The sequence below is a fragment of the Cydia splendana genome, chromosome 3, assembly GCF_910591565.1.
Source record: "Cydia splendana chromosome 3, ilCydSple1.2, whole genome shotgun sequence".
NCBI classification, from domain to species: Eukaryota; Metazoa; Arthropoda; class Insecta; order Lepidoptera; family Tortricidae; genus Cydia; species Cydia splendana.
This window is the reverse complement of record NC_085962.1, coordinates 15237052-15249749: the sequence shown is the minus strand read 5'-3', so window position 1 is coordinate 15249749 and position 12698 is coordinate 15237052. Positions and strand designations below refer to the sequence as shown.

The window sequence follows — 12698 nt, the reverse complement described above, 5'->3', positions numbered from 1 at the left end:
TTTTAGCTACCTGTTGCAAAGCGACGAACTCGCGGAATGCGCCACGCCTGGTAATACTTCCCAGTATAGGTAGGCATGGAATAGCAATATCTTATGAACGGCTTTATATGGAAACTCACGGAAGGTACATTAGGTACGTGACAAAAATCAAAAAGTAATACTTTGATAACCTGCAGAAGCTGAAGCAGAAAACTAATGGAAAATGAGTCACGTTTGTCATTTCGAACTTATAATGTAACAATTCCATCGTATTTCCTATGTACTAGTATACGGTGCGTTCTTTTGATCTCCGAGTAAATTAGCATAGGAGTTAACGTCTAACGTCTGGCAAATCTAACAATCTTTTATCCTTATCTGTCATTTTAAATTTGTGTTTATTAGAAAGAGGCACAAACAAACAGAGTTTGTTAAGTTTCATGGCGGCCATACTAACGCCGTACGATTGATCACATTGCCTAACATTTGAGAAGCAAAAATCAAACAGAAGAAGCAGACAGTGTTTTTAATCAACATCTGCAACACAAAAAAAACTGGACAAGTGCGAGTCGGACTCCCCCACCGATGGATCCGTTTTAGTATTTGTTGTTATAGCGGCAACAGAAATACATCATCTGTGAAAATTTCAACTGTCTAGCTAACACGGTTCATGAGATATAGCCTGGTGACGGACAGACAGACAGACAGACGAACAGACGTACAGACAGACCGACGGACAGTGGAGTCTTCCCGTTTTTACCCTTTGGGTACGGAACCGGGAACACTAAAAACGAAACAAACTATTTATTGCTAGCAAACCTCGGCAGAATTTCTACATCTGTTAAAATAACGAAGATTAATTTTGAAAGCCCACTAAGCCCACGCCACCTGTCGATGATAATCGCTAAGCATCGGGCGTGCGATATATTTACAACGTTACGATTAAGCCACGATATGTTTACAATGGGAGGTTTACGGTTTGCGGTTACTACATGACTGACCTATATTCAGAAATAACCCGTTAATAGACTATTGGAATGGGATATTTAATTTTGTAATACTATTTTGTGTAACTTTGCTCTTTCATATAGAGCAGGTATTTAGATATTAATATTCTTGAAATGTGCTACGTCGGAAATAGATGCCTCAATCTCAATGTCCAAGGCCCTAGATCACGCGGTAGGCCTAAGAAACGCTGGCTGGACGTCGTGACAGCGGACATGGGGGAGAACAATCTCACACCCGAGGATGCCGAAGACCGGGCAAAGTGGAGAAGACTGAGCAGGAAAGCGGACCCCGGCGCCAGGCCGGGAAAACGCTAGGTCGAAGAGATTCTTGAAATGTGGTAGAGCTCCTCCACTAACTAAGCTAGGATTTTGATGAATTCATATAGCCTTTGGTTTGAAATGGAGTAGGTACTTACAGTACTTATTATTCATTTCTCATGCTTTGAAAGAGGGTCATTTTTGTTCTAAAAGGTGTGCAGAAAATGATACATTTCTGCACTAGAGCATTTTAGGATCCAAGTACGATTTTATTAATTTTTTTACGATAAGCAATTTAAATTTGGGTATAAATGGATTTGTTATACAATTTCCATTCTGATATTTGACTCCACATTCCATAAAATAACGATACTTTTACTTAAATTGTTAATTGAAAGTACCCTCAAGAAATACTATAAAAATGTATACTTATTGTTAGTCATGAAAAACACAGGCATTTTACTTTCGTCGTACCCGAAATGAAAAGTAGAGTGTTTAACTCGGGTGAAAGGCATCATGTCCGCCGCTCACGACAAATAAGTGCGATATACGGCAAATGATGATGATGGGGTTTCCTTTTACACTTACAGATAAGAAAACGTATAAATTAAATTTCAGAAATGAATTCAGCATCCTTAAATTACACGAAAATGATACCAAACTTGACCACAAGGCAAAACTTTTTTTTTTACAAATTTTGGGGGCCCCCCTCCTTAAGTCAAAATTTTGCATCAAAAATTCGATTGGCTCCCCTTCTTAAATCAATCTGAGAGACAAATGGAGCAACTCTGCAAAAGGAAATTCCATCATCATCATTTGCCGTATAATTAAGTGAAGACCACGAAATTTCAGCCTCGGACTATTGGCGCTCTCACTGCGTTCGAGCGCCAAACTATCTCGGCAGAGATGAGTGCCTTTTCATCCCTTGGTTAACTACTACTATTAACCACTTTGTGGCTTGTACACATAATCTTTTTGTCAATGCAGTATATTTCTAACTTAATATTATATAACAAATCCGCGGTTAACGACCTTACCATATCCATAACCCTAACCGTATCTAGACTATGGATCCGCGCGTGCCCGTGAATATATCGACAATAAAAGGCTTCTTAACTTTAATAATATCTTATCTCACTCAGTAGTATATTCAAAACCAAGCTTGAGTTGTAGAGCATAAAGCTCACTATCAAAACAACGTCACAACGTTATAGGTTGGCATGAAAGTGATCAGTTGAAATGGGCCACACAACCACAAGAGTAGAGAAACGATTCAGAGTAACAAAGTCAAAGAAAAAACATCATACAACCTCAATGGCGTTTCCTTTAGCGCTCGTCACTTTTACGTTAACTGCCGGAGGTGTTCAGTGTAAGTTTCTATCTAAAGTGTAAGACACTTTAGATAGAAAAATAACTAGTTTATTGACGACGGGTTGGGTAAAAAGCGGAAATTTATATGGCAATCAATGGCCCCATTAATTTATCCATAGATGTTATAAATCTATGGATAAATTCATGTTAATTAATAATTAAAAAAAACTTTTTAACATTAAAAAAATAAACAACGTACGAGTAGTCTATATCAAAACTACCGTACACCTGACGAGTTGACCCGAGAACGACGAACGAGAAGATACCGGCGCAAGAAACTCGGTGGAACTTTTATTAACCGTTTACATCATAATAAATAATTAACATGATTACATTACTGCCAGGAGTGACAACGTTTGTTTCAAATTGTGTGTATGACCCCGCGCGCTGTATATTGTTGTCATTCTGAACTTTATGTTTACTCTAGTGACATAACTACACACTTGTAGGGCTGTCAAGAGACACAACAAAGGGCGTCTCAAGGGCCCCCGTTTCAGAGCTTCGGTCTGCTCAGAATAGGCTTTCAGTTTCCTTTGACGTGTTTTGATTGTTTTGATTGCGGTTCGCGAAATGATTTGCCTAGTTGTCATAAACACGAGCACAGGGTGGACAAGTAACAGACGTCACAGTACGGAAATCGTTTTCGTCTATATAGACATACACAATTGCACATACTTATACACATGACATGTGTCTAAGTTCCTTAGAGCAATAAGTACAAAAATAATTAATTATACTCGTTACTTAATCTTAATTTGTTTTTATTATAATTATTATTTCTATTTCAGTTCATAAGTGTAGAGCATGGATTGTTGAATGAATCATGTAGTACTTTGCCTGCGTAGTGCTTTACATTAGGCATGCCTTGACAGAATAACGTTTGTATTTGTATTAACTTTATGTATTACCTACCATAAATGGATGTTCGCACAAGTATAAGCAAACGATAAATGCATGTTTTTTTATTGGTCAATACAGGATTATCACCTACTTAGTGCCTGGCTGAACGAATACTAATAAAAATATATATAATACACTCAGAATAAGTCAGGAACGAAAAAAAATCACCTATTAAATAAAGCCTTTACCGGAATACGGACCTGAAACTTTATTGTCTGATTTGTAGTGCAAAGCGAACAAAGAAACGTCTTATGCAAATACCCCTAACGTTAACTAACATTCAGTAATTAGCCATGTCATGTCACTGCCTGCTTTGTTACGTTGGGTGTCAACTTAGTCCGCTGACCTATTAGCCTCATTACTGAAATCGATTGCAGTCCTTAGGCACAGTACATACACTGCGTGAACCTAAACCATAATACGTGCACTGCAGCGCTTTTATAACTGTTTAATGTGCATTGCATGAATCGCTGAATACAAAAGCAATAGACAGTTACTTTAGAAAGTATAATAGGGTAAAAGTGGGATAGTTGCCCCACTTTTTCAAATGTCCAATTATTATGCAGAAGATAAGCTTGGAATAGCCTCAAACATTTTTTATTATTAGTCCATGTATTAACGAAGAAACTTATTGAGATAATTTGATTCTGTGGATGTTCGTTGTTAAATAATGAATGTAACAAAAAAACCTTACGTGAGAGGATACATGCCTACTGTATGGGTTAGATGCCCCAGACATATTTTGACCCGGGGGGTAGTTGCCCTAAGAAATAAATCAAAGAATATTTTGATTTTATAATACTTTATTCAATGTTAGCTGAATGTCACCATTAAAGCTTGTTTTGCGAAACGTCTTCTTAAAGTCCTAGATGGAATTCCGTAACGTTGAGATACTTCATTTATGGGACATTATATATTTGTTATCTTTAAGGTCTTGAAAGACGGCTTGAAGAGCCTCTTCTGTCCACAGTCCGTACGGTCGCGCCCCGGCTTTTTTCACATACTTTCGTGGCATCTGTATAAAAATGGAAAATATTTTATTACAATACAATGAGGGATAGATGCCCTTAAGGGTAGGATAGATTTCCTTAAGGGCATCTATACTCACAAAAACTAGGGCATGAATCCTTTAACGATGGGATAGACGCCCTATATTTAAATAAATAAATCGTGTTATAAAGTACTTAATTAACATTATAAAATAATAATTCAAGACATATACAGACCACAATAACAACAATATAAATACTTACCCTATCACATCAAAAGTTCCGAGCGCGCAAAGATTTAACGTAATGCAAATCCACGAAATTTTCGTCGTGCAATATGTTTCCCGTGTCATAGCTCGCAATACGTCCATCCCCTCGGAGCGCTCGGCACTAACTGGCAGGAGGGAGGGGGCAAGCTTGCATTTAAACTAAAAATCGCAGACCTATTGTTCGCACAGGTTGCTACGTGTAAAGTGAGGCATGTATCCCCCTTCGGCATCTATCCCACTTTTACCCTACATGACACACGTTTTAATGATAATAGTATGCATTTTCTTTGCACAATAATCGATTTATCAAGATAAAGCTATCATCCGTCATCTTTGTCACAAAAACATTTCTTCAACTCTACCTATTTGGTAAAGATTTCACATACCCACGGTAGCACTAGACGCCATCGCCAGAAAATGATACTTACCTGCATAACTTCCAAAGAAACGGAAGGAAAATTTGAGCCAGAAAAATTTCTAAGTTTAACAAAACATAAAAAAGAGTAGGTACCATAAAACTATCGCTAACAAAGTGCGTCTACCTTTTATCTACTCAAAAAATAATACCTATTACAAAGCGGCTTATAATACCTTAGTAATCTAACGATTTGTTTGTAAACAATTCAGTTGCGTAAGTAAAGTAATTGGATTGAGTCGGGCCCACAATTCGCCAGTGTTCGAGGGGCGCGGGCAGCTCGCCAACTGGGTAACGGCCATTGTTTCATTACCAGTTGTTCTGGCGGAGTAATTTGAAATAGAGGAATATTGTCAAAGTAAATTATGAAGCGGTGGTGGCCGAGTGGATATGACGGAAGCGGTGGTGGCCGAGTGGATATGACGTCCGACTTTCAATCCGGAGGTCGCGGGTTCAAATCCTGGCTCGTACCAATGAGTTTTTCGGAACTTATGTACGAAATATCATTTGATATTTACCACTTGCTTTTCGGTGAAGGAAAACATCGTGAGGAAACCTGCATACATCCGCGAAGAAATTCAAAGGTGTATGTGAAGTCCCCAATCCGCATTGGGCCAGCGTGGGGACTATAGCCCAAGCCCTCTTGCGAGTGAGAGGAGGCCTGTGCCCAGCAGTGGGACGTATATAGGCTGAATGATGATGATGATGATGAAATTATGTAGTTAGTACATTTACTGCCATCTTTCGACATAAATTATTAAAACTTGTAGAACGCCAATGCTCGAAAAGATGGCACCATTACTTTGGCCTACTCTTGAGTAGATGGCGATAATTTTTGATATTTAACAAATTCAACACAAATCAGTGAAAAAATAAGGATCAAAGTCAAATGGCGCTCTAAAAGTTTTAATCATTTGTGTCGAAAGATGGCAGTAAATGTACTGATTAGTGATTACATTATTTATTGTGACAATATTCCTCTAGTCTAAATTCTCTTTGGTACTAATGTAGTAGGATTGCTGCTCGAGCGTGTGCAAGGCTTTCTAGTTACCCAGTGTAATTTAACCTCCAGTTTCTAAGCAATGTACTGAAAGAGCACATATTATACTACTGGTTAACCAGAATGTTTGACTCGCCCTAGCGTGGTTAGCGATCGAAATGTCACCTTTTCCACCGCTATCATTCGCTCATCGCAGTTTGCAAATTTTACAATTGTCTAGATGTCGCATCCGTCCGGTGGGAATTTCAAATTGGTTTCAATAAACCTGATTACAGGTTTACGATGTGTCAAACTTGGACTACAAAATAAAGAGGCCGATTCGAGTAGGGACTTTCTAAAAATGAAAACTTTCGATGCGTACTTATTTTTATTTGACGTGTGTATCTGACTGTCTGTAGCATTATAGGTCTTAAGTATTGGCTAAATGGAGTAAGCGTTCGTTATACATTTTGGAAAAGTTGCACTGTTGTTAATAACCAATAATATTATTTTGATTTAAGGCCCAGTAGGTTCGTAATCTTATGCTAGCTAGGACATCCCCCGAATTTCTATAAGACCTGATGAACCGTAAATAAATGAAAAAATATAAACTGATTAGTTATACTTGTATTTCCACTGGTTTAACTCGAATTAGCTATTTCCGAAATGCTAATAAATTCGTACATGTGAAACAGTCCGAGTGTAAAAAAATAACATGATTTCTTGAACTCGGTATTTTTTTACTCGGAGAAAGGTAACAGCTATAATCGTCTGCCTTCGTGATCAATATTAAATACCCATTTAATTGAATTAAACGCTCGTAAAAATACCCAAGAAGCTCTCCGCTACTTGCTTGTGTCTCCGAGTGCAGTTTCCCCATATGGCGAAACGAGTGCCACGGCGGGCGATGTCCCAGTAATCCCAGTATTCTTCACATAATAGAAACGTTTACAAAAAATGTACAGAATTCAGGCCGCTTTCTGAGCCTCTGCGAACTCTGAATTAATTCTCGTAATGCTATTTCACCGAGAAGCTGACCTTAATTTGTTGCTTGCTGTTTTACTTGACTTTAGCTGACTTATAAAGAAGGGAAAATGTCTGTTTGTAGTGAAGTGACATTGATATCCTGCTAGAATCTTGAATACACGCTGGCAGTAAGTCGTAGGTACGTCCAGTACTTAAGTGATGGTAATAACTAGACCTAATTTGACCAAACTAAAATAAAAACAATCTCAATAAAATATTCACGCTACAATTAGTCTTACTAGTAGTTGTTGTTGAAGTTGAATGAGAGTTAAAAAAAAACCGTAGCGCTTATTTAGAAACGTGAGGCCTTTCTCTAGTTACTTCATCGATTTGAAACCTGACTTCTTGACTTTCGCTCGGTAGAAAAAAAAGCGAAATATGTTTAAACAGCACCTTAACAATATGTAACAATTTTTGCACATCAGCTAAAAACAAGAAAATTGCCTTTAAAAATAAAACATGATATCCACGACTTCGGGCACGCACAGCTATCTCGCTCACGCTTACGCTCAGTGAGAGAGAAGAACCTGAACCCACAGGGTCTTAAAAACAGATTAACCTGTGTGTGTGTGTGTTTTTTTTTTATCCCCAATTGTACAGGCCATTATTTCACATAGTAACGACAACTCGTGTTCCCCAGGTACGCGTACGCGAGTTCTACATCGCGATGCAGCGTTGCCCCTACATCCACGAGATGAAGGAGCGGCTCCTGACCGTCGACGGCGACTCGCGGGAGAGCCCTCGGGACCCCCGCACCCTCCCCGACCCCCGAGACACGCCCCGCGAGCGCGCCCTCGAGCTTCAAGACTCCCAAGTCGGGACCATCGTCAAAGTGAGCAAACGATTTTTATATAGGTACTTAATCGAAAGATTAGTACGAGTCGTTTTTAGGGTTGCGTACCCAAAGGGTAAAGACGGGACCCTATTACTAAGACTCCACTGTCCGTCTGTTTGTCTGTCACCAGGCTGTATCTCATGAACCGTGATAGCTAGACAGTTGAATTTTTTACAGATGATGTATTTCTGTTGCCGCTATAACAACAAATACTAAAAAGTACAGAACCCTCAGTGGGCGAGTCCGACTCACACTTATCCGGTTTTTAATTTACAGCCAAGGACTTACAGCTTTTGACTGGGTAGGGAGCTAGCGAGATAATATCATCTCAATTGCGTTTTTAAATCTACAAGTTGCAATTTCGTTGTTCTGTCTTCTCTTTCTAACATATTTGTTACAGATAGCGGTAAAGAGCGACCTTCTAACTTTATTTAAAAGTTCACACGGAAACTAAACTAGGTATATTTGCAAGGATTCCAACCAAAACCTTAAAAGTGTAAAGTTGATATGTAAAAATCACGATAACATGTCTAATTTTCATTACGTGGCAATACGGTTACCCTGCATACCATAGCAACATAATTTTAGTTAAACTGTTCCTACACACAGACTAAAGTGTATACCTGTAATTTGGCCACCCTACGTGTACATATTCACCTATATAAAGAAACATAAACTGATTATCTTTAAAAAATACCTGTAGTATCGCGTATCTGGTGCCCCAGTGATCATGCGAATACCAATCCCGATATTACCTTGGAATGACAATACGCAATGGCATTAAGATACCGTAAACAAAACCGGTTGATAATGACAAAATAATAGTAGTTGACGCACACAAGTAACCATTTCTCAAAGCCGAGATCCGAAAACAGGCCACCACGTGTGTCCCACTTCAAAACTAACGCAATTTGTTCGTGCCTACCCACTTTAATAAAAAGAGTAAAAAGACATAAAACATCCCAATTTAAACGTTTTATGGAAACTGGCCATTAGCAAATTTTATGCTTAGCCTAATTTAAAGTGGGCCTTTGATAGACATTATTTTCATACGTTAATTAAGGTAAACCGACATACTCGACCGAAATGTTGTATTTATAAAGGTTAATGTTTAAGTACTTAAATTTAAACCGGTTCGAATAATTTCACGAACTATAGATCCGAGTTTGTTTCAGCTGAATTCCGACGGGTACGGGTCGCACACGTCACCGGCGCGGGCGCCGCTGGTGGTCGATGAGTGCGACGCGCCGGAAGAGACCGACGCACTGTCGCCCACCGATGCCATTCTGCGGTACCGGGCTTGCTGCCAGCCGGAGACGAAACCCAAAAATGCCAAGTGAGTTTTATATGATAGCACCAACCGCGAGGGAATGGGCTTCGTTTCAGCTTGGGCGAAATTTATTTTGTAAGTCAGGATACTCTTCTCTACAGGTCGAGTTTTTCAACCCGTTTCTAGAAAAATTATTGTGAGCAGGTTACCTACACGATATGCAGTTATAGATTTAATTTAAAAAATTCAAAACGGCGAAGCGATGGGGTCTCGAGAGGTCTTCAACTCACGGGTCCATTGTAATGAGTACTTACTTGTCGTAAAACTTATTTCAATGACATGAGCTCTGCCATAACAATGGTCAAAAGGGTTTTATTTTACAAACATACATACATATTTACTTTTACACGAAACAATGTTGTCAACACTGTTAAAAGGATATGTATAAGATCACATGTGCATTTGTATTCTGTTGAATACTAGAATCATGTTTGCTGAGCAGGTCGGCTTTGTAACAAAAGTCTGTCTGATACATGAATAAGGTATGACTCTTTAACGTCTGACATTGAATTATTTATACCTTAACCCGCAATTCATCTCAGCATCGACAACGTTAAGTAATAATAAAAAACCTTTTGTGCCAGTAATCCTCTTTCAAATGTATCAATGACCCAGTTCATATGAAATGGCTTTACAATCGCATTTGATTTATTCTTTACATAAAGAACGTAAATGACATCATCGGACAAAAAACACGGACAATTTAAAAATAAATAAAGGGGAGGAAGCTTTAATCAAAGCACTTCCCTGCCGCATGGATGGACAATCGATTAAATGGTTACGCATACGCATACAGACGTGACTAAATGACCACGTGTGCTGAGGCTGGGTATTGTAAACTAAATTTACTGGCTTCGTGATAAAGCTTATAATTAATGAGCAGCGTGGGAATCAGGTAACATACTGGAGCGTGGTCGAAAGGCGTTCATCCGTTGTGAGATGTGGACAGCGCTTTAATGAAGGATCACCTACCTATGCAAAACTAAGCTTTGAACTAAAGTAACATACATATACTACCTCGGGCTTAAAGGACCTTTTGTTTACCACCCATTAGAAAATTATATATACCCGATAGTAGTACAGGTTATTGCAAGTAAATAGTAGTCGAAGATCTAAAAGGCAGAATAATTGTGTAGAAAAATAAAATTGGAAAATATGTCAGCAACTATGTTGTTGTTGTTGTCAAAAAAACTTGATCACTATTTGGAGATGCTACCGCTTAGAAGACGGCAGTTGCTTTGTTGAAAGAGTACACAGTTTGAGAAGTAGATATTTAACTACAGGCGTTAGAATCGGGGATCTGTGTTGCATTGCCCATATGCTATCATTTCGAAAAAGCCATTAAATCGAATCGTCTCCAGAGTCCAGACCTACATTTATAATAATTACGCATTAGATATGCTATGCGCTTTATAAAGCGCTTGAGGTCCTATTTGCCAGAGCACTCGCCTCTATGATTATGCTCCAGACATTCGCAATTACACTCCATAAAATATCAACCCAATTCTTAAGCCGATATGTTACTTTAAGTCAACTTACTAAAGTCTAGATTTAAATGAAACCATTAAATTTTAAAGGTATACATAGTTGCTAAACAAAGGGGCGAATAAATCGACTTGGTGACAGACTAGTCTCGTAGCAAACCCATTAATGGTCCGGCCCAGACGACCATAATGTTATGTAAGTGTGCATTGTGTGCACCAAGGCCGAACGTTATGTCATTCACTGGTTTAACTCTTAATTGAAATTGATATCGTGTGATAACTGAGTAGAATAGGGGACTGAAGTGGAAATTTTATAAAAAATATTGATTAATGCAAGTGCTTCTTGTGGTTTTCTACCCTTGAATTTTGTTAAATTTGAACCAATTCCAAAAACAAGTTATTTTGTAGTTAGAGGGCTGCTCCGAAAGTGTTTAACTGCTCTGGCTCTATTTTCAATGCTAATTATAACCATGAAATAAATTATACACATATTTTTTTACTGAAAGCTGTCCTAAGAGCCGTTCCGTCAACTTCTAAGTTAGAAATTGCTTAAAAATTTTATTCGCAACTATGCACCTAAATATCTAATATTTATCATATCATATCCATAACAAATCCAGATTAAATTCATAACCGGTTATTACAATCAGAATACACCCCACGATTTCTTTGGGGTTCTACTTCGATCGATATATTATGCCTTGATAATGATCGTTTTGTAGAAACCCTATTTAATTTATGTAAAGCTCTTTTAAGAAGGACATCGCGACCTAACAAAGCCCACCCCGTATACATTTATATGGCTCAGTCACGTGTTAGAATTAAAGAAATACTCAGTGAAGAAAAACATTGTGCAGAAAGCCGTTTAATCACAATAAGACCTAGTTTATTGTCTTGGGGTGGAAGGTCAGGTCGTAGGTAGGTACTTACATACAATAAAAGCGCAGCTAAACATCTCAAAAATAACTACAATCAGGCGTCGTCGCGACAAGTAGATAGTAGCTACAAGTACATCCGTTCCACACCAATTTTAGTGGCTATGGCTAGCCATAAGCCGCGCGTGGCGCTGTTGCCACCTAGCGGTCATATCTGTCCTGATCGTAACAGACGCGTTTTGTTAGAGAGCGAGTCTTCTGTACCTAGTACTATTATTTATTCTGTGCTACAATTTAAAAACATTACCCTTTTTCTTTGTCTTAGAGTTATAATGAAAAAGAAAACCATAAATGACGCTACATTGCTCTGAATCCCTTGGATCTAACAAGATGACGACAGCGACAAAGCAGGATCTTGCGTAATGACCATTTAGAATGCAAGTGACGATTCTAGCAAGCCTAGATCACGTCGCAGTATACTAATTACTTGGCTCGTGTCTCAACTCAGAATAGGTGCTAGAAGTGTATGTAACATAGTCTACTTGAAAACGAGTTACAATTGCTGGTCAGAGTAATACAGTTAAATCAGTAAACATACAATAGTTAGTACTTGTTGGAATTGCAGGAGTCCATAAGCTACGGTGACTGCTTTTATTATGAGGCGGGCCGTATGCTTGTTTGCCACAGACGTGGCATATAAAGAAACCTAGGAGGCATATTTATGGCCTTCAGAATAAATAAATAAATAAATATAAATATTATAGGACATTTTTTACACAAATTGACCAAGTAAGCTCAAGAAGGCTTGTGTTGTGGGTACTCAGACAACGATATATATATGTAATATATAAATACTTAAATACATAGAAAACAACCATGACTCAGGAACAAATATCTGTATCATCATACAAATAAATGCCTTTACCAGGCGGCTTAGCACGGTCGCGTTTTTATCCCTTGTCACGTTCTAACAAGTATGTAAGT

The 12698-nt window shown here is 38.4% G+C and overlaps 1 protein-coding gene across 7 annotated transcripts in view; it reads left to right on the top strand.

The window, feature by feature from the left end:
* The window catches only part of LOC134806781 (proton channel OtopLc), a 63411-nt gene that overhangs the window by 34985 nt on the left and 15728 nt on the right, over window positions 1-12698 (top strand). For all 7 annotated transcript variants that reach the window (XM_063780126.1, XM_063780127.1, XM_063780123.1 and 4 more), the window contains exons 2-3: window positions 7831-8022; window positions 9201-9361. In XM_063780126.1, coding sequence (XP_063636196.1) covers window positions 7858-8022; window positions 9201-9361 — 326 coding nt within the window. In that variant the 5' untranslated portion in view covers window positions 7831-7857. The remainder of the gene's footprint in view (window positions 1-7830; window positions 8023-9200; window positions 9362-12698) is intronic.